The sequence below is a fragment of the Tenrec ecaudatus genome, chromosome 16 (assembly GCF_050624435.1).
Source record: "Tenrec ecaudatus isolate mTenEca1 chromosome 16, mTenEca1.hap1, whole genome shotgun sequence".
Taxonomy (NCBI): Eukaryota; Metazoa; Chordata; class Mammalia; order Afrosoricida; family Tenrecidae; genus Tenrec; species Tenrec ecaudatus.
Window position 1 is genome coordinate 22,211,930 of NC_134545.1, and position 23,301 is coordinate 22,235,230.

A 23,301-nucleotide genomic window follows, 5' to 3' on the forward strand; every position below is an offset into this window, starting at 1 on the left:
CAACTTCTGCATGTATGATTTGGTGCCATTGATTATACACTTTGTGTCATAAAACCATTATTGATATCCTTTTCAAATTATTAACATAAACACAATGCCTCATAAACAAAACTCTGTCTCTCTCCCAAGTAGTAACCACAGGTCAAGTCTCATTACTGTCTTTCTTTCTTTCTAATTTATTAGTAGTTTTCTTGATATGATATTCATATGCCATACACTTACATAGTTAAATCACTTTCTATAAAAGTTGTATGTACATCATTATAAACTGTTCTATGTTGTCCCCCTTTGCTGCATTCATTTGTTCTTCAATTCCCCTCACCCTCCCCACCCCCACCTCCTTTTCCTGATGAACCATTGCATCAGTTATGGTCTCTGTGCATCCACTCCTTCTGAGCTTCAGAAACTTGGAAACCGAACATCAACAACCAAACAAAAGAATGGAAATAATAATAACAATATGAAACCGAAGAACAAAAAGAAAAGACCACCAGAAATAACTAAAACGCAAGAGAAGAAATTTCTGTCATGGAACAAGCAAGGAATATTCGAACAAAAAGAAATTCAGGTTGGGTCAAGAGTGAGGCCAACTGACCAAGTATCGTATTGCACCAGGGTTTGATCCTCCATAATCAAGTTCACAAGAATCTCTGTCTGATATAAAAGCTGTTCCAGTCCTTCAGCTGAGACGAGATGCGATCTGCCAGAGGCTTTGTCTGACTAGCTTCCCTGCAGATGAATCTTGGCCTCCCACTGTCCTCCATAACCTTCTACAAATTGGGTGCTCACAGTTTAAGCTCTAATACTTTCCCTTTGTCATATTTGGATTTTGTTATTGTCATCTTTGGACCACACAGACTACTGTGTTTCCTCTATGTAGACTCAGGTTACACCTCACTTAGGTGACTTGTTTAACTTCAAGACTACACACTATTCCAATTGATAGCTGGGCACCATGTGCTTTCCTCACCACATTTCCTTGGATCACATTTATCTTCAGTGATCTCTTCATGAAGGTGAGTATGCAGCAGGACCATGCAAAAAAACAAACAAACAACTAACTCTTCGTGCATTGGGGATAGAATTATGAGGAATATCAGAATTCATCTGCTGCTCCATAGATTATGAATGACTGATTGACTTGGCAGTCATATTATTACAAAAACTAACAACAACAACAAAACAAAAGCAATCAAACAAAAAATATAAAATACCACCGGAAAAGAGGAAAAGAAAATTAATAAACAATAAATCATTGTCAGTCATCCACCTGGGGAATGAGGTGATTGGACTGATAACGTCAATATTTTATGCAGCGGCATAGAACCTTCGGTACTGTGCACAGGAGGACTGTCGGCCAGTATGGCCCACCTGTGCGCTGCAATCCCTGAGTTCTTGTTTGTACAGACTGATTTCTTAATTGACTGAGCTCTGTTGACACTGAGTGTGGATGGGTTGATGACAGGGGGAAATGTCCAGAATCATTCCTTACAAGGCCAGTTCCTAGTCTCTCCCATTCAAACCTGTCATATTAACGCTGGGGAGCATTGAGGTACTGAATGTATGGTGGTTCTGGGTCCCCTCGTGTGGTTGTTTTCTCTACATTGAGTGGTTGGCACATATTTCTGCTAATGACATTTGCATCTGTCCCTTCATCTTTCCATCTATCGCATTTTCATTGTTCCCAGATGCATCAGGTTAGACAGCAACCCTTTGTGGGGCCTCGGTGGTTGGCCCTCTGTGGCACAAACTTTATCCATCATAGACCTTCTGATGTTCAGCTTTGTTGTGCCAACTAGTCCTCCATAGGAATATGTGGGCAGAGTTCAATCAGGTCGCAGTTTAATTGGAGGACAACGAGGTAAATGGCTTTCCAAGGTCCACCCCTTTCTCTCTTTCTCCCTGGTGATCAGACAAGTGCCCTGCTGTCTGAGATAGTCCTTTGACTCAACCATGTGCTGCACTACCGTGAACTGAGTCAACACATGGATCTTCCCTTGCTCGGCATCACTGAGGTTCCATGGAGACCTGCTTCCCTTCATCATAAGTACATCTCAAGAAACCATTGGGCCTGCTTTGCTAAGCTCCAGATCTACTGACTATTGCTGCCCACCCTGCTCCCTGCTCCCTGTGTGCCTACTTTGTCTGTCTGGCCTGAGGGCAGACTCTGCTCTCTGTTCCTTGACCATGGACCAGCAGCCAATGTGAGTTGGACGCAATCCTTTCTACTGCTGTCAACAAATTATACATTAAATTCATTTTTGCTATATGTATATATATACATATATATATAGTTTTGTTTCTCAAGAGAACCCTGCCTAAAATGGACCTCATAGGAGGTCCTGAGTAGATTTCCCTCTTGTACTCCTTAATCCCACTCACACAGCTCCAAACAGGAATGACAGGAATAGGTGCAGCTGTGTTTGAATGCACAATGGAGGGGAATTCAGCATGAAAAATGAAATTTGACACAGATTTAGTGCACTTCTTTTGGGGAAGCGGGGTTGGGTATAGGTATTCCATTGTTATTGATCACATGAAGTACCAATCTACCCCATAGTATGTTTTGGCTCTGGGGTTCAGCACTGGATGATTCTGCACCATTAAATGACTTTTGGGAATAAGATTGGCCAATAAGGAGCCCTTAAACTCGTCCAGGATTTTTTTCCCTCATAAAAAGAAATCAGAAGGTAAATAAACACATCTGCCATCTCTCCTCCTTAATAATGAATATGTAATGCCCAACACTCAATACAAACGAGTGCACTTACAAAGCGTGATGTCTGAAGCATGTGTGAAATGAGTATCATTCATGATTCATAATTGCATTTTTTTTTGCGTTGTGAATTTCCCAACATCATAAAGATAATTTGTTTGAGAAGCCTTCAAATTGTCCATGAGGAATTCAGCCCATGTCTCCTCCTAAGTTCATTGCGCCCGTGGATCTGGTAGTGTGTAGGTGGGAAGAAGTTCTCTGGGTTTTATCTCACTTGTCCACAAGCATCAAGTCCCGTGCAAACACAGAGGCTCCTGCCCCAGGCTGTGCAGTAATGTTAAGCCTGGTCTTCAAGCTACCGCCCAGAGATGCTCCAGGTGGCCACATTGCCAGACCTAGAACCAGAGAACCCCTCTGGGATCCTGCAGGGTCTGCTGTGATGCCCATTCATTACAGCTTTGGGAACCTCACTGCCTGCGGCTGCAAATAGCCTGCCCCCTGGTGACCAGCATCTTGCTGTGTCCAATGCAGGTGACTGTGGCTTTCTGCCCATGAAGAGGAGCCCATGGTGGGTGGGGATGAGGGATTAACTCAAGAGTCAGCAAGCTTTCACCTGTGCCCAGAGAGAGGCAGAGAGGGCCCAGGTCATGGAGCAGATGCTCAAGAGTCTGTGTCCAAGACTCCAGCAAGCACCCTGGGTCCCTCAGTCTCTCCTACTCTGTCTCTAAGCACATGTGGGAGAGGAGTGTCTACATTCAAATAGCTGCCTGCTCCTTGACCAACAGCAGTCCACCCCAGGGCTGGGCAGTGTCGCTGTTGGTAGAAGGACAGGAGCAAGAGGTAGAATGGCAAGTCACCTATTTGATTTTGTCCGTGTAGGAGATGGAGCCCTGTCCTGGAGTTGTCTGGGAGGTCCTGACTGTTATCAGTTCACAGCTCCTTAATTCAATCCTCTCATTTTCCCTCTCACCTGACAAAGAGTTTCTGAAGTGGGAGGGTGGTGGGTGGGCAGCAGGTGGCCCACAAGGATTCTTCAGAGAACAATCCCACACAACCCTCCACTGGTCACATGGCTCTTTTCACCACAGACCTCCAGTCCACTGCTCCACCTGGCCTCCCTCCCTGTTTTCCCAACTGAGGTCTTGGGACAGTCCTGGGAACCTGTGCCCACTGATGCAATCTCCACTAGGAGGCCACAGTGCTGCCCTGCCCCCTGTCAGGACCTGAGCCTGCTCCTTCCTCTGTTGATTGAAATCCATGGGCCCTGGAATGTGGTCTGGGAGCTGAATTTCATTTTCACAGAAGACTAGTTTTTACTACTGTTACATTAAATCAGTAACAGTATTAAATGTTGTTCTGTTACGTTAGGTGCCATTGAGTGGGTTCCTACCCAAGGCAACCTTATGCCCAACAGAACCCTCGCAATGGTTTCTGTGCTGCAGAGCCCGTTGTTGCCACCATGGTGTCAATCTATCTCCTTGTGGGCCTTCCTAGTTTGCCAACCATGATGTCCGCTTTCAGGGACTGGGCTCTCCTGACAACATGTCTAAAGGAGAGAAGTCAAAGTCTCAGCATCCTAGCCTCTAAGGAGCTCTGGCCGTACTTCTTTTAAGATAGATCACTGTGGCAGTTACATAATCTTCTGTTACTTGAGTGAAGGCATAGAGTCCAGGGTGTGAATCAGATCATAGTCAATCATGTCTCTGTGCAGGTATGGCCTGCTCCTGAGGATGCTGGGAACTCCTGTGTTCATCCCTACAGGCATGACAATTCTATCTGCTTTGTCTTCTTCCTGAAAAGTCACATGGAGCTCTGCTGATGACAGCCAGAGCCCTGGAGATGGAGGACCCATGGGGAGACCGACGCCAGCACTGAGATGCTTTCAACTGTCACTGGAATCACAGACTTTCCACCCTTAGGCCTCTGATCCACCTGCATTTGGCAACATTGCATGTGTTGCATGAGTCTGAAGAGGAATTTATAGACTGTCATTGGTCATATGGGCTAACATCGTACTCATGGACTTGATTTGGCCTGGGCTGGTGTGTTTTGTTAATATACAATTTATCTTTGAAATAAAGTTCTCTCTTACACATAGATGCTTGACAATGAATTTGTTTCCCTAGTGTACACGGACGACCACAATTGGTTTGTCCTTTGTGCATATGTGGAACTTTCAATGTTCTTCTCCAGAACCGTAATTCAAATACACGGTTTCTTCTTCGGTCTTCAACGTCCAAGTTTCCTGTGCATAAGAGACCATGGAAAAGACCTTGGCTTGAGTCAGGTACGTTTCATTCTTTAAAGTAATATCCTTGCTTTTCAGTAATCTATTAGAGCTCATGTGTAGCAGATTTACCCAACGAAATTCATCTTTTGATCTCTTGACTCCTGCTTCCATAAGCATTCTCTGTGGATCTAAGCAAGATGAAATCAGTCACAACTTCAACCTTTTCTCCATTTGTCTTGTGAGGGTTTAGATCTTCTTTACATTGAGTTGTAACCCATTCTGAAGGCTGCAATTCTTGCTTGATCTTCATCAGCAAGTACTTCAAGTCCCCCTCACTTTCAGGAAGCAAAAGTAAGTTATTTACATATAGGGTGCTAAGTAGGCGTCCTCCCACCCTGATGCTACATTCTTCTTCCTCCAATCCAGGTTCTCTGATGGTTTGCTCAGCATACAGAGGGAACAAGCAAGGTGAGAGGATGCAACCCTGTCCGACACCTTTCCTGATGCTAAACGACGCAGTGTTCTCTTGTTCTATTTCCACAACCATCTCTTGATCCAGGTACAAGTTCTGCGTAAGACAATGAAGTGCTCTGGAGCCCCCTTCTTCTCAAGCGCATCCAGAGTTTGGTATAGTCCACACAGTCACATGTCTTGGCATAATCAGTACAACACAAATAGAAAACATCCAGTTTCTGTTTTCAGCCAAGATCAATGTGACGTCAACAGTGATATCCTTTGTTGCCTTTCCTCTTCAGAATCCACCTGTACCTCTGGCAGCTGACTGTCAATGTAGTGCTGCAATGTTGTTGCATGATCTTCAGCAACATTATAAAGACCTGTGATATTAGTGTTATTGACATATGTTGTGAGCATTCTATTGGGTCACCTTTCTTTGGAATGGGTACAAATTTCCGCCTCTTTCAATCAGTTGGTCAAGTAACTGTCTTCTAAGTTTCCTGGCATATTTGAGTGGGTGAATGTTGTGCTTCATCAGTTGGCTGAAACACTTCAGTGGGTATTCCATCAATTCTGGAGCCTTGTTTGTGGATCGTGCTTTCCATGCACCGTGATATTCTTCCTTCAGCATCATTGGTTCTTGCCTAGATACTACCTCCTATGAGTCATCAGGATTAGGTAAAAAAAACCAGTGGAGTAAATGTCTTGAATGAGTAGGGTGCTACATGGGCGTGTCCCTTCATTGTGAGCAGCATGTTTTTGTCTCACTTCCCCATTGGCCTGGAGCACTGTGTGAACATTGATGCTGTTGTCCCAGGCTGAGCAATAATAATCAGCCTCGTCCTCAGGCTGGAGCCCAGAGATGGTCAGGAAGGCCGTGTTGCCTGACCTGGAGCCTGAGAAACGGGCTGTCACTCCAGAGGGCCTTTTATCACTGTCATAGATAAGGAGTTTGGGGGAGTTTCCAGGGATTTGCTGGAACCAGTGTGGGTGTCCACGTCCAACATCACTGCTGCCTCCAGTGCAGGAGATGGTGACAGTCTTCCCCACGGACTCAGACATTGCAGATGACTGGGTCAGCACAGACTGGGCCCAGGACCCTGAAGTCAAGAGAGACACCCGTGAAAGAGGTGGGGTTAGTGAGCAAGGACACAGTGGACCTCCCCAGTCCCATCATTCCCAGCTCTGATGCCCATCCTGGAGCCACCTGTGCAGTGAAGGAGGAGGGAGAAGATCAAGGACACCCTGGCCATGGTGGAGATCCCACACGCTGTGCACCCTGAGTCTCCCAGCGGGGTCTGGCACCCTCAAGACCTTCTTATCCCCTGCGTGACTGCAGTGAGGGTGGGACCGTCATGCAAATAGCCTCCTGACCAGAGATGGTGAAGCCCCGCCCATCTCACACCCATCTAGATAGTGAAGTCAGAGCAGATGGAGCCACAGGTCCTGGACTGTGATTCCCTGGGCACTGTGATGTCACAACTGTGAGCCCCACTGAGCACCAAGCAGAAGCAGGAGGCTGACACCCAACCTGGATCACAGCATGGACCCTCAGGAACAGACCACAGCGCCCTCTGCTGCTGGAGGCCAGGACCCAGCATGCAGACAAGGCAGAGCTGCTCTGTGAGGCATTTGATTGTTTCCTGAATGCCCAGCTGGGCTGTGGTCATGACGTCATGCATGTGAGACTCATTGCTCCACAGGGCTTCCTGCCCCGGGACGCCCTTCCCACCTCTCAGGACAGCCGTGGGAACTCCGTCTCACTAATGGAGACTCTCATGGGAGGAAACACCGAACGTTGTGAAGGGTTTCATCTTGCGTGGATTCACAAACAATATCCCTGGAACCAGCCGTCAGGAGAGCAAAGCCATGCTGCATTGTGTAGATCTCAGGGCCGAGGCCTCTATGCAGTACTGAAAGCAAGGACGATATACTGAGGGCCAAGGTGTGCCTGATCCAGGCTTTGATATTTTTTGTTACTTCCGATGCATATGAGGGTAGACATTGAATAAAGAAGAGAGAAGAGCAATCAATCCTTTTGCATTATGGTGCTGGTGAAGTATATTGAAAATCCCAATATTTTGAGAAAAGGAGAAACTAATCTGTCTTGGATGAAGGACATCCAGGATACTCCTTAGAGGCAAGCATGGTGAGACCTCGTCTTACAGACCTTGGGCTTGTCGTCAAGAGAGGCCAGTCCCTGGGGAAGGACAGCATGCTGGTGAAGGCGAGGCAGAGGGGAACGAGGAAGCCCCCGACCAGATGGACTGACCCATGTGTCTCAAGCAGACCTGCTCCAACGATGGCCTCAAGCACAGGAGTGTTGTGAGGGTGACTCAGGCCTGCAGTGCTGGCTCTGTCCCTGGGGTCGCTGTGGTCACGACCGACTCCATGGTACCCACAACAACAACACTCGGATCCAGGGTTGGGGGCAGGGATGAGCCCTCTCAGCCTGGACACCGAGCCTCACGCTCCCCTCTGTTGATGGAAACCAGGAAGCCACCCAGCGGGTGCAGGCGACCATCATAACTGACACAGAGAACACTTGTGAAACAGTTGTGCTGTATAATCTCACCTTATCATTGTTAGTTAATTTTAGTTGTATGTTCAGTGAAGGTTTACAGAGCAAAGACGTCTCCTTTGAACAATCATTTGAACAATCAACCACATTCGATAACATTGGTTCCCTCCTCCAGATGTTTTTCTGATATTCTTCTTAGTTGACCTTGCTTCCCCTTTCATGAAGGTTCATGAATGTTGACCTCTAGTCAAAAACATACCCATGTGGTAACTATCAAACTGTATGGTTTTGCTTTTAATGGTGAAAAGTGTTTTATTTATATGAGTGGATTCATACAATCTTTGTTCTTTCATAATGGACACAATCAGGACCATATCTTTCAGGTACTCTGATGGTGAACGAGAGTGCACCTTGGGCCACTAAGCTAACAACAAGGTCAGCAGTTGAAACACAGCAGCCGATCTGCCTGGGAAAGGTGAGTCTTTCTGCTCCCATGAACATCAGAGCCTCAGAAACTCCGCTGTGGGGTCGTCCTACTGTGCTCTGTAGGTCACTGCCATTGGGAATACACTCCACAGCAGGGGGTTTTGTTTGTGTTTGGCAGATCCACCAGTGTTATAAGTATATCGCACTTTCCTTATTCTCTAATGTTGTGAAGGATCCCATGATGTACACACTACAGGCTGTTCACCTGTTCCTCCCCTGATGGACATCGAGGTTGTGTTCACCCTGTTGTTCTCCTGACAAATTCTGCAATGAATACTTAGTTTGTATAGCGTGTTTGCAAATCTTACCATAAATGGTTCAAATTAGTAAGCAGTGAGTCCTTTTCAGCAACTAATTACAACACATGGTGGTTTTATTTGGAAACTTGTTATGTGTTAAGATGGACTGTTTCCTTTGCATAGAACCTGTAACACATTCAGGCCTCCCTAGGATTTCTAGACCCTTCCCATCTGGAAGTTGCTCAGTGTCTTCCCATGAGACCCACAGCCTCATCCCCCTTATTCTTCTCTGCACTGAGGCGCTGCATGTCCAGCTATCGTTTTAATCCCCAGAACAGTTGGGAGGATGGAACAGGACCGGGCGTGTTTTGTTCCGTTCTTAGCGTCACGATGATCAACGGCACCTGACAACAACAGCAGATGGATGGGCTGAGGCTGAGAACCCAGCACTCACCTGCATTCACTAAGACACTTCATCAGGGCCCTGTGGGGTTTCTGTTCCAAACCTGACACTCTGCTTTCTAACGCCGTCCCTGAGATACTCTGGGTGTCTTAGGGAAACCAGGGCTCTCAACTCATGACATAACCCTGACATCATGTTCATGCCTGAGTGTCCTTCTCTATCAATTAGAAACCACCCAACTGAACTGACCTGATGGCTATTGAGTCCATTCTGACGAGGGCCACTCCACAGGAAAAGCTGCCCCCAGAACTTTCTTGAAAGGAACCTGAGTTCAACGCTCTGAATGGCGCACATGGTTCAGCATTCACCTGTGAGTCAGAAGGTTGGTGTTTGGAACCCACCCATGAACATCCTGGAACGCATGCATGGCGACGGTCTTCCGTGCATTCACACTCTGCATACGTGGGGTCGCCACGCCTAGGAGCAGCCTTGAGAAAACCCAGCGATGATCTTTATGGGAGCTGTTTTTGAAGGTTTTAATTCATGGTCAGTTCCAACCTGCCAAATTCAGCATAGCAACTAGTCCCAAATTACACACTGTGGTGCCTCACAGGCTTTACGTCTTTCAGGGATTGTATTTTCTAAAAAGATCTGTTGGTCCATCCAAGTGAATTTCCACTTCAGTCCCTCAGGGCATTTGCTTATGTTTACTGTCAGTTTACTGACCATTCTGCTCCCATGTGATGGTCATTTTTACTTCATGGAATTGGTACAACTTTTGTTTGCTTTATCTTTCCCATGATTTGATGGCTATAGTATGTGGAAATGGGGGACATTTGGTGTGTCTCCACTTTAAACCAGAATCCTCAGGAATTATGTTAGGATAAGTAGTTATCCGCTACACTACATATTTGGACTCATAAGCGTGAAAGTTCTTGTCCCACATCCTCATCTCTGTCACTGTGAAGAGCCTCACTGCCCAACAGTCACAGGCAGCCTTGGCCTTTTATTGGATCCCAACCAAAAAAAAAAATTCACTGCTATTTAGTGGTCCTATTGGACAGAATTTTGTGTGCACTTGCTGATGAATGTCCAGGACTACAGGCTTTAATGTGCATTACAGCCAATGTAAGCAAGACCACAATCCTCACAACTGGACCCACAGGTTACATAATAAAGCAGCACCCAGTGCTCCAAACCTCAAAGATTAAGAGACAAGAATGGTGAGGCTGACTGAGCCATTTATCTCTAAGCCCTTCAATCAATCCCACATGTGTTTATTGGCCAAGTTAGCACAATAGACCTATCTATCACACACTCAATCTCATCTTTATCTCTCAGAGGGCCAGATGGGTTTGAACAGCCAACCTTGAAGTTAGAATTTTAGCACCTACCCTGAGGTGCTACCAGGGTTCCATACAAATACTCCTAGATCATAGACTTCATCTTCAGCTAACCCTCTCCCTTGACTTTGCCTGTGCTGACTTGTTCACACTTGCTTTGAGAATTGCACTATGTAAATTACACAGTGGTGAGTTAAACAAAGAGAGCTTTTAGAATGTAGAATGTGATCGACATTTTCTTCTGGGTCCTTGGAGGAGTTTTCTGAAGACACATGACGTTCTATCTGGGGTCTGAGAAAACACGAACAGGAAGGATGAGGACTGAGAGGCTGAGGCTGACCCAGGGGGTTTGTGTCGCTCTTGCCCATGTGCATGTGTCACTGTGGTGATGGGTGCTGTACCACAGAGAACAGTAATAGTCAGCCTCATCCTCAGCCTGGGCCCCCGAGAGGGTGAGGGCAGCTTTACCCCCAAGGAGGGAGCCTGAGAACCGGGCAGGGGTCCACGAGAGTTTGTTATTTGTATCATAGATCAATGTCCTGGGAGCTTGCCCAGACTTCTGCTGGAACCAGTATGGGTAGTGACCATTGGTGACCGCTCCAGTGCTGGAGCCACAGGTGAGAGTGACTGTCCCTCCCGTCGACACGGTCAGTGAGGGCTCTTGGGTCACCACAGCCTGAGAACTGGTCCCTGGAAGAAAAGACAAACACACACATGTTAGGGGTGAAGATGGAACCTGTGGATCCCTCTAAAGGTCACTGTCTCACATCCCCACGTACCTGGGCAGAGATTGAGGAGCAGGAGGAGGAGGAGTGTCCACTGCATGGTGAAGACTTTCCAGAGACCCTGGGCCCTTGGCTGCTGCTGGACATCTGAGAGGTCTTCTATCTCCTCCTCTCCTTGGGTGAAAGGTGTGTGTTTGCATATGCAAATCCCATGCCCTTTACAACCCTATCCAGTACCTCCTGCCTTCAGGTCAATTCCTACTCATGACTGCAGTCTTCACCCCCCAATCCTGGCTCCTAAGTCAGGAGCAGCTTCAAAGTTAGGGGGAGGGAAGGGGGCTGTGATCTCTGCATTTGCCCCTTTGGGAGGAAACAGCTGCTGTAACCTCTTATTTGGATCAGTGAGCAAGGTCACTGGTCCTTTCAACTTGAATCTCTTGAGTTTTCAGCCTTGTTAACTATGGGAAGATCCACATTGCCCCCTGGTGACATGCTCAGAACATATCAATGATGCTGTGAATTATCACATAACTGAATGGGTAGAAGTTGCAATCCACACAGCAGCTCCATGGAAGAGGGACCTGGTGATCCGCAACCATAGAGTTTACTGTGGGGATGGGGGTGGGGGTGGGGTCAGGGAATTGGGGTGTTTGGGAGAGGCAATCAAACAAACAAATGAAGAAACAGGAAGAACCACCACCTCGTGGGCACTCTCACTATGTTTTGGAATGGACTCAACAAACTCCTTTCTCTTGCATGAAAAAAAATCGGCATCTAACAATTGTTTATTTTCAGTATTTTTCTTTCTTTTATAAATTTTTGTGTTTGTGTGCTTATTTATTTTTTATCTCTATGTCTACTTTCCCAAGTTGTGCTAACCACCCCTCCAATGGCTAACGTTGAAGCACATCTCACCTACCAGTAACACTAAGATTCCCTAACAGTAAGTGTCCCACTTACCTGCAGATTCTCCTAGGTGACATTTGCTAATGGGGATTTCAAATACAGGCAACTAAACCAATTGATAATGACATGGTCCTTGGAGAAAACGTAAAAGGTAACCTTGCTTGGATCCACAATCAAAGCTCTTAGAATCAGCAGTCAAGAAATCAAAGAATTTACTGCAGTGGGCTAATCTGCTTGGTAGTTACATAATCTCCTGTGAACTTGTGAAGGGATGTCTAGTTCATTAATGAGATCATAGCCAATGACACCTCTGTGTGGGCATGGTCTTCTCCTGAGGATTTTGGGGAGTCCAGTCTTATACCCAGGAGACAGCACACACACTCTCCCTGCACCTCTCACTGTGAGACAATCCTTTGGACAGACCACGTGAAGCTATGCTGATAGAGCCAGAGCTCTGTACCTGTAGGGGACACGTGGGACCTGCCAGCATTAAGATGTCTCTACAGCCACTGAATCCACAACTTTCCACCTACTCCCCTGTAATCTTCCTGCACTCAGCATCATTGCTTGTATTGACAGAGTCTGAAGAGGAATTTACAGGCTGGTATCAGACATATGGGCTAACATCGGACTTATAGACTTGATCTGCACTAGGCTGGGATGTTTTCTTAATACACAATTATTCTTTTATATAAAACTCTGATACATATCTGAGTATACATGAAATTGTGTCTCTCTTCCACCCGGTCTAACATATCTGCCATGCAGGACTTATTTAAACTATTGAATAGTAAGTCTCCCTGACACAGGCGTGGCATTTTCCATGAGGTCATTTGCATGTGGATGTTGGATGACAAAGAAGGAAGACAGAATAACGGTGCATGTGAATGGTGGTGCTGGCAAAGAATATTGACAGTGTCTTAGACTGCCAACCAGCAAACATGTTTCATGGAAGAAACGCATCTGCAATGTTCCTTACAGGTAAGGATACAGAGACTTTTTCTCATGTGCTGGGCCATGCTGTCGGGAGAGATCACGGTTGCTAGGGTACAAAGTCCTCAAAGAATGGACGATCTTCAGGGAGATTTTGGATGTTCATGGTCATCCGCAGCCCTTTGCAATTCTCGTGTTCAGAGTTCAAGCTCTACAACAATGCCCTCTGGTCACGGGTTTTCTCGTTAACAATCTTTGGATCACCCACTTGTCGTGTTTCTCCATGTAGTCTTAGCTGACGCCTCACTTTCAAAGCATGTTTGCTTTAAGTTTTGAAGCCAATTTGGGTTCCTGAGGCTGTAAAATTCAGGAGACCAGAAAGCCCATGTCCCCTGTAGAATGACTGGTGGGCTTGACCTGCTGACCTTTGGGGCAGCAGCTCAAAGTGTAATTTTCCTGATCTTTTCCTGTGGTGAGGGTGCGACGCAGAGAGACTCTGTGTTTACACCAAGAGGGGTCTGCGAGTAAATCGTCATCTTCTGTGAAGATTGTGCCAATTAAAAACAATAGTCTCATCAATGCATTGATCAAGTCACTGACTGCTAGGGGTCCTCTCCCAAAGCACAGAGACCCAGGGTTAGGAGGAAGAAGCAGTAAGAGACTTTGCAGTGTTTCATTGAATGGCTCAAAGTTACTGCCCACTTGGATGGAGGTAATAACATGTCCACACTCAATGGGCAGAACGCATGGTAAACTTCTTGAGTAGTCTTCTAAAATATGGACTTAGAGAAAAAGATAGCATGTACAATTAGGTGTGACTGCTGTGGGGCTGCTTATAACTGGGATAAAAATGAGTCAGCTCTCCCTGGAGAGAGTATCCACTGTGAATTACTTTTCACTGTTTCTCTGTGGATCCCCTCTGCTCTGTGGAAACATGACTCTTTGCTGACTCAACCACTTTGCGCAGGGTTCTAGCACTGCTCCACCGTTGGGCCCTCCTCTCTTAGCAGACACGCGACTCCCTCTTCCTGCTTTGAAATGGGTCTCGTCTACCCACGGGAATGGGAAATTGTCCGATCTCAGAGTCAGAGACCTCTACACCTGTTTGGATAACCTCACCCCCTTCCTTTCAGGGAGGTACAGATAAATGCATAGGAGGGCCATAATGAATTTATCCACCTGACATCATCACTGTACTTTCCATACTTGTCACCAACGCCATCATGCACATGCCCCATCCTTGTCCAGCCTTCCTGAATCACAGTCAAACTTCCACATGTACACGAAACAATAGAGAATACGAGGACCTGGGTGTCCCTTAGTCTTCATGGAGACATTTTTCTCTTTAGAGCTTAGTGGTGCTCTTGGGCAGCAGGACCATGAACACTGACTGTGCATCCAATCATAAGAACTCCTGACAAATTTCATCTCTTTTACTTGTATCATGACATTCCCAATTGGTCCATTTGTGAGAATTCATTTTAAATTGATTTGTAGTTTGTACTGAGTGACCGCTCCCTTCTGGTAACCTCAGCATCTGATCTTCATCACTAAGCCCTTCCAGTTGTCTTCCTTCAACAAGATTGTGTCATCTGCATTCTGCCGGTTGTAAATGAGCCTTCCTCCCTTCTGGAGGACTCATCCTGCCCCATATCCTCACTTCCCAATAATATTCATTCAGCTATTGCTTCAGGGCAGCGTGGAGTCCTTCTCTCAGCACCATCGCTTCTTCCTTTTGAAACAGTTTCCCTGCTGTGAATTTGATGGTTTTCATTTCAGATCATCGCTGTTTGCTCCACTCTTTAGACTTCTTGTCACACTGCCTCCTCATAGCGTAGCCTGTCCCCTCCTCTGATTTTTCTTTATTCTCTAGTCAATTAACATTTTCCCTTTTATCCATGTTAATACCTGCCTATTACATCATCTTCTCTGCTTTGACCTCACCTGTTTGCTGAACTTGAAGTCTGTTCCCTTTGCTGTGAAATCCTGGGTCTTCCTTTCCTCCTGTCATGATGTTTGAATTGTAACCATGGTCTCATTCAATGTTGGTCTTCTTCTGAATTACTCACTTCCCTCCGCAGAATGCACCGTTATCCAGTGTTCCTTCACGCTGCTCCCTCTGGCCCATTATTTCACTGTGGCGTGTCCACCAATGTTCCTCTATCCGTTCTTCTACTGAGGGGCACCTTGTTGGTTCCAACTTCCTGCTCTTGCAAACAGTAGTGGAATGAATGCGACTGTCCATGTGTCTGTCGTGCCATGACTCTTACTACCTTAAGGGCAGGGATTTCGGGGTCATGTGGAATTTCTATTCCTAGTTGAGGAAACATCATAGCGTAGTCCACAGGAGACATATGTATTGACAGTCCCAGCAGGGTATACAGGTCTCAATCTCTCCACATCCTCCCAGCATTTGCGGTTATGTGTTTTAAACAGGCTGTCAATTTTGCTGTCAGATAGGATCTCATCATTGCCTTAGTATCATTAGTCCTTGACCCTACGTTACTCTCTGAATACATCAAATGTTGATTAAGGCATCTGTGCTGTGTTGAATCTCCACATGTTTCTTCTACCTTCTTTTAATTCGGTAAGAGGGGTGGCAAGATGAGAAATCAGGTCATGGGCTAATCCGACACAGCTGGAGTTGGAGAGAGTTGATGATGGAGACACAAGGCTCTAAAGTCGGATTTGGTTTGAAGTGGTCACAGGTGGATTCTGCCAGCCCAGCTGTGCACTGAAGGGAAGACGACAGTCCTAACCTGATGAGAAGAGGGGTCTGGGTCTCCTCTGAGCCTCTTTGTCCAGCAAGGGATGGCAGTGGTCAAAGAGAGAGAGAGGCTGCTCTCCATGTGGCCAATGGAGGACCTGGCCCCTGAGGGCACAGCATGAGAACATTCAGAAGCACCCGGCTGTGAAGAGCATGCCACAGCTGTGTGTCCACTACTGGCAGATGAGAGAAGAGTTCCTGTCTCACTCCCCTGTGTGCCTGGAGCACTGTGTGAGCACTCACACTCTTGTCGTAGGACTGACAGTGATAAACAGCCTCGTCCTCAGCCTGCAGCCCAGTGATGGTCAGGGAGCCCGAGTTGCCAGACTTGGAACCTGAGAATCGATCTGAGACCCCTGAGGGCCGATTGCTGTTACCATAGATGAGGGCTTTGGGGATCATGCCTGGGAGCTGCTGGTACCATCGCAGAGTGCTACTCCCAAAGTCATTGCTTCTAGTGCAAGAGATGGTGACCTGCTGGCCCAGGTTTCCAGACACTGAGGGTGGCTGAGTCAGCACAGCCTGGGCCCAGGTTCCTGGAAATGAGGGAGAACTACAGAGATGACCATCCTTGGGTATAAAGGCAGGAAGAGTAGCAAAGTCCTGGGTGTCTTCCCAGGTCCCTCCCATCAGCCCCCAAATAGTTACCTGTGCACTGAGCTAGGAGGGTGAGGAGGAGAGGGGACCAGGCCATGGTGCTGTCTGTCCTGTGATTCCTGACTTCTGAGCTCAAACAGCTGAAGCAGAACATCTTCAATTTCCCCAATGCTCTCTTCATAGTCTGCAAGTAAGGAGGGGCCAGTCATGCAAATTATGTGCCTGCAGGCTCTCTGACCTCTACCTGGGACCTGGGCAGGCACCTCTGCCTGAAGAAGACCAGCAGGGTGTGCCTTTGCGGACCCAGGGCGTGAGGGAGGTCACAGCTGTGGGATGTTAAGCCAAAAGAACAGAGAACAACAGAAAGGGCCAGGTGGCTGCTCCCCAGCTCTGAGGACCCCCTTGGGCCATGGACTCCTTCTGCTGGCCAGACTCTGACACAGTTATTGCGTGACACCCTCCACCCAGCACTGCCTCCCTCTGCCTCCCTCTGCCTGCCCTGGTGCTGCTCCTTGCAGCCTCCTTGCTCCCTCAGGATAATTTATTTCCTCAGGCACCACAAGGCTCCATCTGTCCAGGCATCTCTTCATGACCTAAGTGCTCTTTCTTCTTCCTTCTACCAATGACTCCTCATCATGAATCAGGGCCAGGGAGGAACCTCCAACAGAGAAAAGCTTCTGCCTTCTCTCACTGCATGCATATCGTTCCCTGGGGATCTAAACTCTTCCCCTCTGGGCTTCCACCCCTGCACTGATCTACAGGGTTTCCATCTTTTAGCATCTTACGAGGTCACCCCCCCCCCCGTCTCTTCCATGAGGAACAGTGCCACACGTCATCTTGTGGAAAAGACTGGACACAGTGGGTCACATTAAGAGTCCAGTCTAGGCCGAACTCAGGCTGTCTCGTTTCTGTAAACCTTGCTGGCTTAGGCACACCTGTAAATGACCAAAGACAGATAGGATTGCTAACAAAACCAGAATGCCTCTGCAGGACCCTAGACCCAAAGAGCCCCAGGTATCCTGAGATGTGCCTGGAAGACAGGAACTGATAACAGGGCTATGCAAGGGGTATGCATTCCACAACCCTGTAATGTTCCTCTGGAATTGGGAATTCCTCATTCTACAGCTTTGGTGTAAAGCTGTAGATTCACTGCTTTGTGCAGAGTTGTACTGCATAAGTCCCCAGTCCTATCTGTGCAAGAGGCTGCCCTCTTAAGCTCCTGCATTGGGCAGAGGCAGCCTCTGGCAGCTGACTAAAACTCTCTTAACTTGAACTCTGGTACTTGATGTCATGTTTATTAACAGTGGAGACCAAGAAGGTAGTCTTACAACACAAACATTTACTTTCTGATATTAAACATGCCACGAAAGAAAACAAAAATAAGTGTAACCCATTGCCATTGAGTCGATCACAACGGATAAAGACCCCACAGGACAGAGGCAAATCCCTTCCTAGGGTCCCGAGGCTGTGAAGCCGTACAGGAGCAGACAGTCTGGTCTCGTTGTTTCTGCACGGAGCAACTGGTGGGTTAGAACTGCTGATCTTGTCATTAGTAGCCCATTGTGTACACAGCTACGCTCACAAGGAAATGTAAACACTGTACAGAATATCCAGTGCCAGACAACGATGTGACTACATCCCTAGAGAACATGAGTAGCAATAGAAATACTGAGGGAAAGACATGGAATGATTCCTACAGACTGACGGCTTTCCTTCTGCTCCACAGCAGACATTCACACCCTGCAACGAGGGGTCAAACTTTGCCTTGATATTTCTTTTTCAACTGTCCTCTCTTTTACGTGGTAAGTGAAAATGGTCGTCCTTGAACAGCTCCATGTTCATGGAAGATAATGGGAACGTAAGTGGAGAACAATCAATGACTGTGGCATGGGGAGGAGCATTAGAACTCATGTGATGCTGAATATACAACTCTTATGAAAGCCGATTTCCTATGGAAGAGTATGATATGTGGATATTATATCAAGAATACCAAAAGAAAAAAATACAACATGATCAATGCTTATCATGGATATAGTGAAAGAGTGTTTTCTTAGGGGACATTCCATCTATGTTAGTGTTAGTAGCATCATTTGAAAGAGGATATCAATCATGGTTGTCCCACATGAAGAATATAGCAATGAATTATACATGTAATGAATTATATATGGCAATGAATTCTACATGTATAGTTAATGAATTGTAGAATGTTTGTTGTACAGTTTTGTCACAATAAAAATATATATCACCAATAATATTAAGTACAAAAAGGAGGAAACTGTTCTAAAATTGATTATAAAACTCTTGTTGATATGACTGCACTCTTGAATAGTATCATAGGTGGATGAAGTGCCACTATTTTTAAAACTTCATGGGACACTGACTTATATTTTTGTGCCATTCTTAAAATAATCTTTTGAATTTCCTTCATGTATTCAAACAAGTAAACAGAAATGGGGATTCTGTAGTTTTTGAATAAAGATTAACTTTTATTTGAGAATCTTGTATATTAGTCTGGGTACTTTAGAGAAACAAATCCACAGAAACTCATGTATAAAGAGAGTTTTATATAAAGGTTAAGTGCGCATCAAGAAAACATCACAACCCAGAGCTGGCTTAGCATACAAGTCCAACATTAACCCATATGTCCAACATGAATCTACAAAATCCTCCTCCATCTCACAAAACAGATGCCATGATGCAGGCTGCAGGAGGAAAGTCTAGTCACTTAACGTGTAAGCACCTCAGCGCTAGCAGGGGTCTCCACACGGCTGCTCCAGCACCCAGGACTGAATCAGGGTAGGTCCATGTGGCTTCTCCTCAGGGATGACTTGCAGGAAGTGAGCCTTGCCAGCTGAATCAGGGAACTGGCTAAGGTAGCTGCACCCTGGTCCGACCATAACAAAGCAAGAGACCCGAGAACTCGAAAGGCGAGGCTCACCCAGCCATTTATCGCTCTGCCCCTCAGTTAACTCCACATGTGTTCATTAGCCAGGTTGGGACAATAAACTAACTCAGCTGGGCAATAGTGACCTGACAAAGCCTGGAGGTTCCCAGAAGTCTAAGGTCAGTGGACTCGAGGGAGGGGTTGAGTGTCTGTCAGGCTTTGGCAGCTCATACTTGCTGAACAGGGTGATGTAAGTGGTTGGTGCTGGTGGGGATTGTACCTTGTGTGCACTTGTGATTGACTCTCCAACCTGGAATTTCCACATCCATCCTCTGACTCAACACACTCACAAATTCTCCTGTACCAAGGCACCTGACAAATATGATTGCCACATAGATGGGCATTTGCTGTGAATCCATGACCAGGTGCACATGGAGGATGTGCACATCTAGGAAATGCATACAGATTGGTTCTGAATTATAACACTTTTCTGGGATGACAGACACTCAAAGGAAGGTACAGAGGCTTTACTCCCAACAGTGGCTGAGATGTGCAGCCAGATCAGCGAGGAGGTTTGGTGTCACTGCTCCTCTGTCTGTGTCACTGTGGTTACACATAGCCACCCACCCCCATGGTTTTCCCCACAGTAGTAATTGGCCTCATCGTCTGCCTTGATGTTCTGGATGGTCAGATACCGATCCAGACCAGACCCGGAGCCTGAGAAGCGATCAGAGACCCCCTTCCCCTTTGGATCCCACAATACCACTGGTGCCAACTCGCATCACAAACCGAAGGCTACTCCCAGGGCTCTGCTGGTACCAGTCATTCAGTAGTCACTGTAGCCACTGCTAAGGGTGCAGGTGAGCTTGGCTGTTTGTTCCAGTGAGGATGGTGCAGAGGGCAGCTGAGTCAGCGCAGGTTGGGAGAGGGTTCCTGGAAAATAAGACTCATTAGGCTTCCAGGTGAGAGGCAGATGCAGATGTTTGAGGGGAAGAAGGGAATTAGGGGTTTAGCTCAGCCTACTGAAAAATAAACATAGTGATACAACTTTGATGCACATATTTCCTGATTTCAATGCTTTCTGTTTTCCCTTATTCAATGTACATGATTGTCTACAGGTCCATGTATAGGTTTCCCATGAACACAAGTAAGTGTCCTGATATTGCCATTCTTCCAAACGTTCCTCCATCGTTTGCTATGATCCACCACTCTAATGCCTTTCATAGTCAGTAAGAGGCAAGCAAAAGTCTCTCCAGGATTCTCTGCTTTCAGCCGCCCTCCTGGTGAACTCAGCGGTGCTGTCCTTGGTTCTGATGTTCTGCTGAACCTGCAGACTTTCCGGAAATTCCATGTTTATGTATTGTTGCATCCCTTTTTGAGCGGTTTTTTGGGAAAATATTCATTTCATATCACATGAAACATATTGTTTGATAATTTCACCACTCTCTTGGGTCATCTTTCCTTTGGACCTGAACCTTGAAGGAGCTCGTCTGGCCAGCTGGTCGCTGTCTTCCATATCTCTTGACATAGACTGCTGTGTGCTTCCAGAGCGGCATCAGATGTTTTCCACACTCCAGTTGATACGCCATACATTTCTCTAGCCTGATGTTTAGCTTCCGCTTTAGTGCAGCTTGAACCACATCTCTCAGTACCTTCACTACATCTTCTTCTTTTGAAAGAGTTTTATTACTGTGAGTTAGGTGGGTTTACATTTCAGATCATCCATTTTGCACCCAACCATTTAAGCTACATACCAATCCAACAAATAGCTCACCCTACCCCTTCCTTTGATTTCTGTGTTCTTTTGGAGAATCATTACCTTCTCCTTCATCCTCACTGATACCTGTCAACACCCAACACTATTTCTTCATCTCCTCTCCCTTGGCCTCACCTGCTTGGTGATCTCAAAAGTTGATTCCATTTGTTATGAAAACCCTTGTCTTATTCGCCCCCCCCCATCTTTTTTTATTTCATTGTAAACTAGCTGTCATACAATATTGGTCCATTTGTGATTCACCACTTTCCCTCAGCAGGTTGATCCATATCACGAACTGGTTTCATGCTGTTTGCCCCTGGCCTAGTCATTGATTGTGTGTCTCCCAAAGTGCCTTCATCCATTCTTCTCCTGTGGGCATTTAGGTGGTTTCTAGCTTCAGGCTATTGCAGACAGCAATGGAACACACATGTCTGGCATATGTCTGTTCATGTATGAATCTGACCACTTTAGTGTCGGGGATGGCTGGGTCACATGGGATTTCTCTCCGGGGTTGTTGGAGGAAGCACCATGGCAGGGTCCACAGTGGTCGCCTGTATTGACAGTCCCACCAGCAGTGCATGAGGGTCCCCAACACTCCATACCCTCTGAGCATTTGTGTTTGTCTCTTCTTACTTGGTTTTCATTGTTGATGTCAGAGGGTGCCTCGGTGTATTTGTTCTATCTTCTGTTAATTAGGCTTGAGGGGTGGCAAGATGAGGAAATCAGGCCACTGTCTATTCCGTCACAACAGGGGAATCTCTGAGAGTTGGGGACAGTTGATGATGGAGACACAAGACTCCGTAGTCAGGTTTGGTGTGATGTGGTCCCTGCTGGCTTTCCCCAGTCCGGCCAATTTCAGGGGAAGACAGTCCCAGCATGAGCAGAAGAAGAGCTTCACTGCTCCACTGTATCCTGGAAGGGGTGTCACTGAGTGACTTTGATGGCCAAGGAGAGAGGAGACACTGCCCTCCCTGTGGTGTCTAATGGAGGAGGTGGCCCAGCGAGGGAGACACAGCAGGAGCAGAAGCACCAGGCTGGGTCAGAGCAGGCAGCAGCTGTGTGTCCCCTTCTAGCAGATGAGAAAGGGTTCTGGTCTCAGTTCCCCGTGGGCCTGGAGCACTGTGTGAGCATCCAGGTTATCATCGAAGGACTGGCAGTGATAATCAGCCTCGTCCTCAGCCTGCAGCCCAGTGATGGTCATGGAACCCGAGTTGCCAGACTTGGAACCAGAGAATCGATCTGGGACCCCTGAGGGTCGTTTATTATTACCATAGATGAGGGCTTTAGGGGCCATGCCTGGGAGCTGCTGGTACCAGTGCACATAGTTGTCTCCCCCAATGTTAGAGCTGCTTCCAGTGCAGGAGATGGTGACCTTCTGACCCAGGATTCCAGACACTGAGGGTGGCTGAGTCAGCACAGCCTGGGCCCAGGATCCTGGAAATGAGGGGGAGATACAGAGATGACCATCCTAGGGTATAGAGGCAGGAAGAGTAGCAAAGTCCTGGGTGTCTTCCCAGGACCCTCCCATCAGCCCCCAAATAGTTACCTGTGCAGTGCGCAAGGAGGGTGAGGAGGAGTGGGGACCAAGCCATGGTGCTGTCTGTCCTGTGAGTCCTGACTTCTGAGTTCACACAGCTGAAGCAGAACTTCTTCAATCTCCCCAATGCTCTCTTCATACTCTGCCAGCAAGGAGGGGCTCTTCATGCAAATTCTGTGCCTCCAGGCTTGCTGACCTCTACCTGGGACCTGGGTAGGCTCCTCTGCCTGAGGAGGATTAGCAGGGTGGGGTTCTGCAGGGAGTGGGAGGTCACAGCTGTGGGCTGTTAAGCTCTGAGCAGGCAGAGGACAACAGGCAGGGCCAGGTGGCTGCTCCCCAGCTCTGATGACAACCATGGACCATGGGCTCCCCCTGCTGCCCAGACTCTGACTCAGTCATTGTGTGACATCCTCCACCCAGCTCTGCCTCCCTCTGTCTGCCCACTGCCCTGCCCTGGTGCTGCTTCTAGCAGCCTCCCTGCTCCCTCTGGGCCATCTCCTTCCTCAGGCACCACAGGCCCCATCTGTTCAGGGCTCTCTTCATTACCAAAGTGGTCTGTGATCTTCCTTCTACCAATGTCTCCCCATCATGAATCAGGTCCGGGACAGAAACCTCCAACCAGAGAACTTCAGGATTCTCTCTCTTTACGCATGTCCTTTCCCTGGGGACCTGAGCTCTCCCCCTTTGGGCTTCCAGCCCTGTCGTCGGGAGAAAGGCTGTTTTTCTTTTGTCATCTTTCTGGGGGAGAAGCCGTTGTGTGCTCTCAGAAGGTTCTGCCCTGTGAAGGTTCATCTTCTGTCAA

The 23,301-nt window shown here is 47.1% G+C and overlaps 1 gene segment (V, D, J or C); it reads right to left on the reverse strand.

Moving 5' to 3' along the window:
• Positions 1–22,031: 22,031 nt before the first annotated feature.
• Positions 22,032–22,554, reverse strand: LOC142428539 (immunoglobulin lambda variable 1-40-like). The segment is given in 2 exon segments: positions 22,032–22,396; positions 22,509–22,554. Coding segments are annotated over 2 exon segments (411 nt in total).
• Between the last annotated feature and the right edge of the window lie 747 nt (positions 22,555–23,301).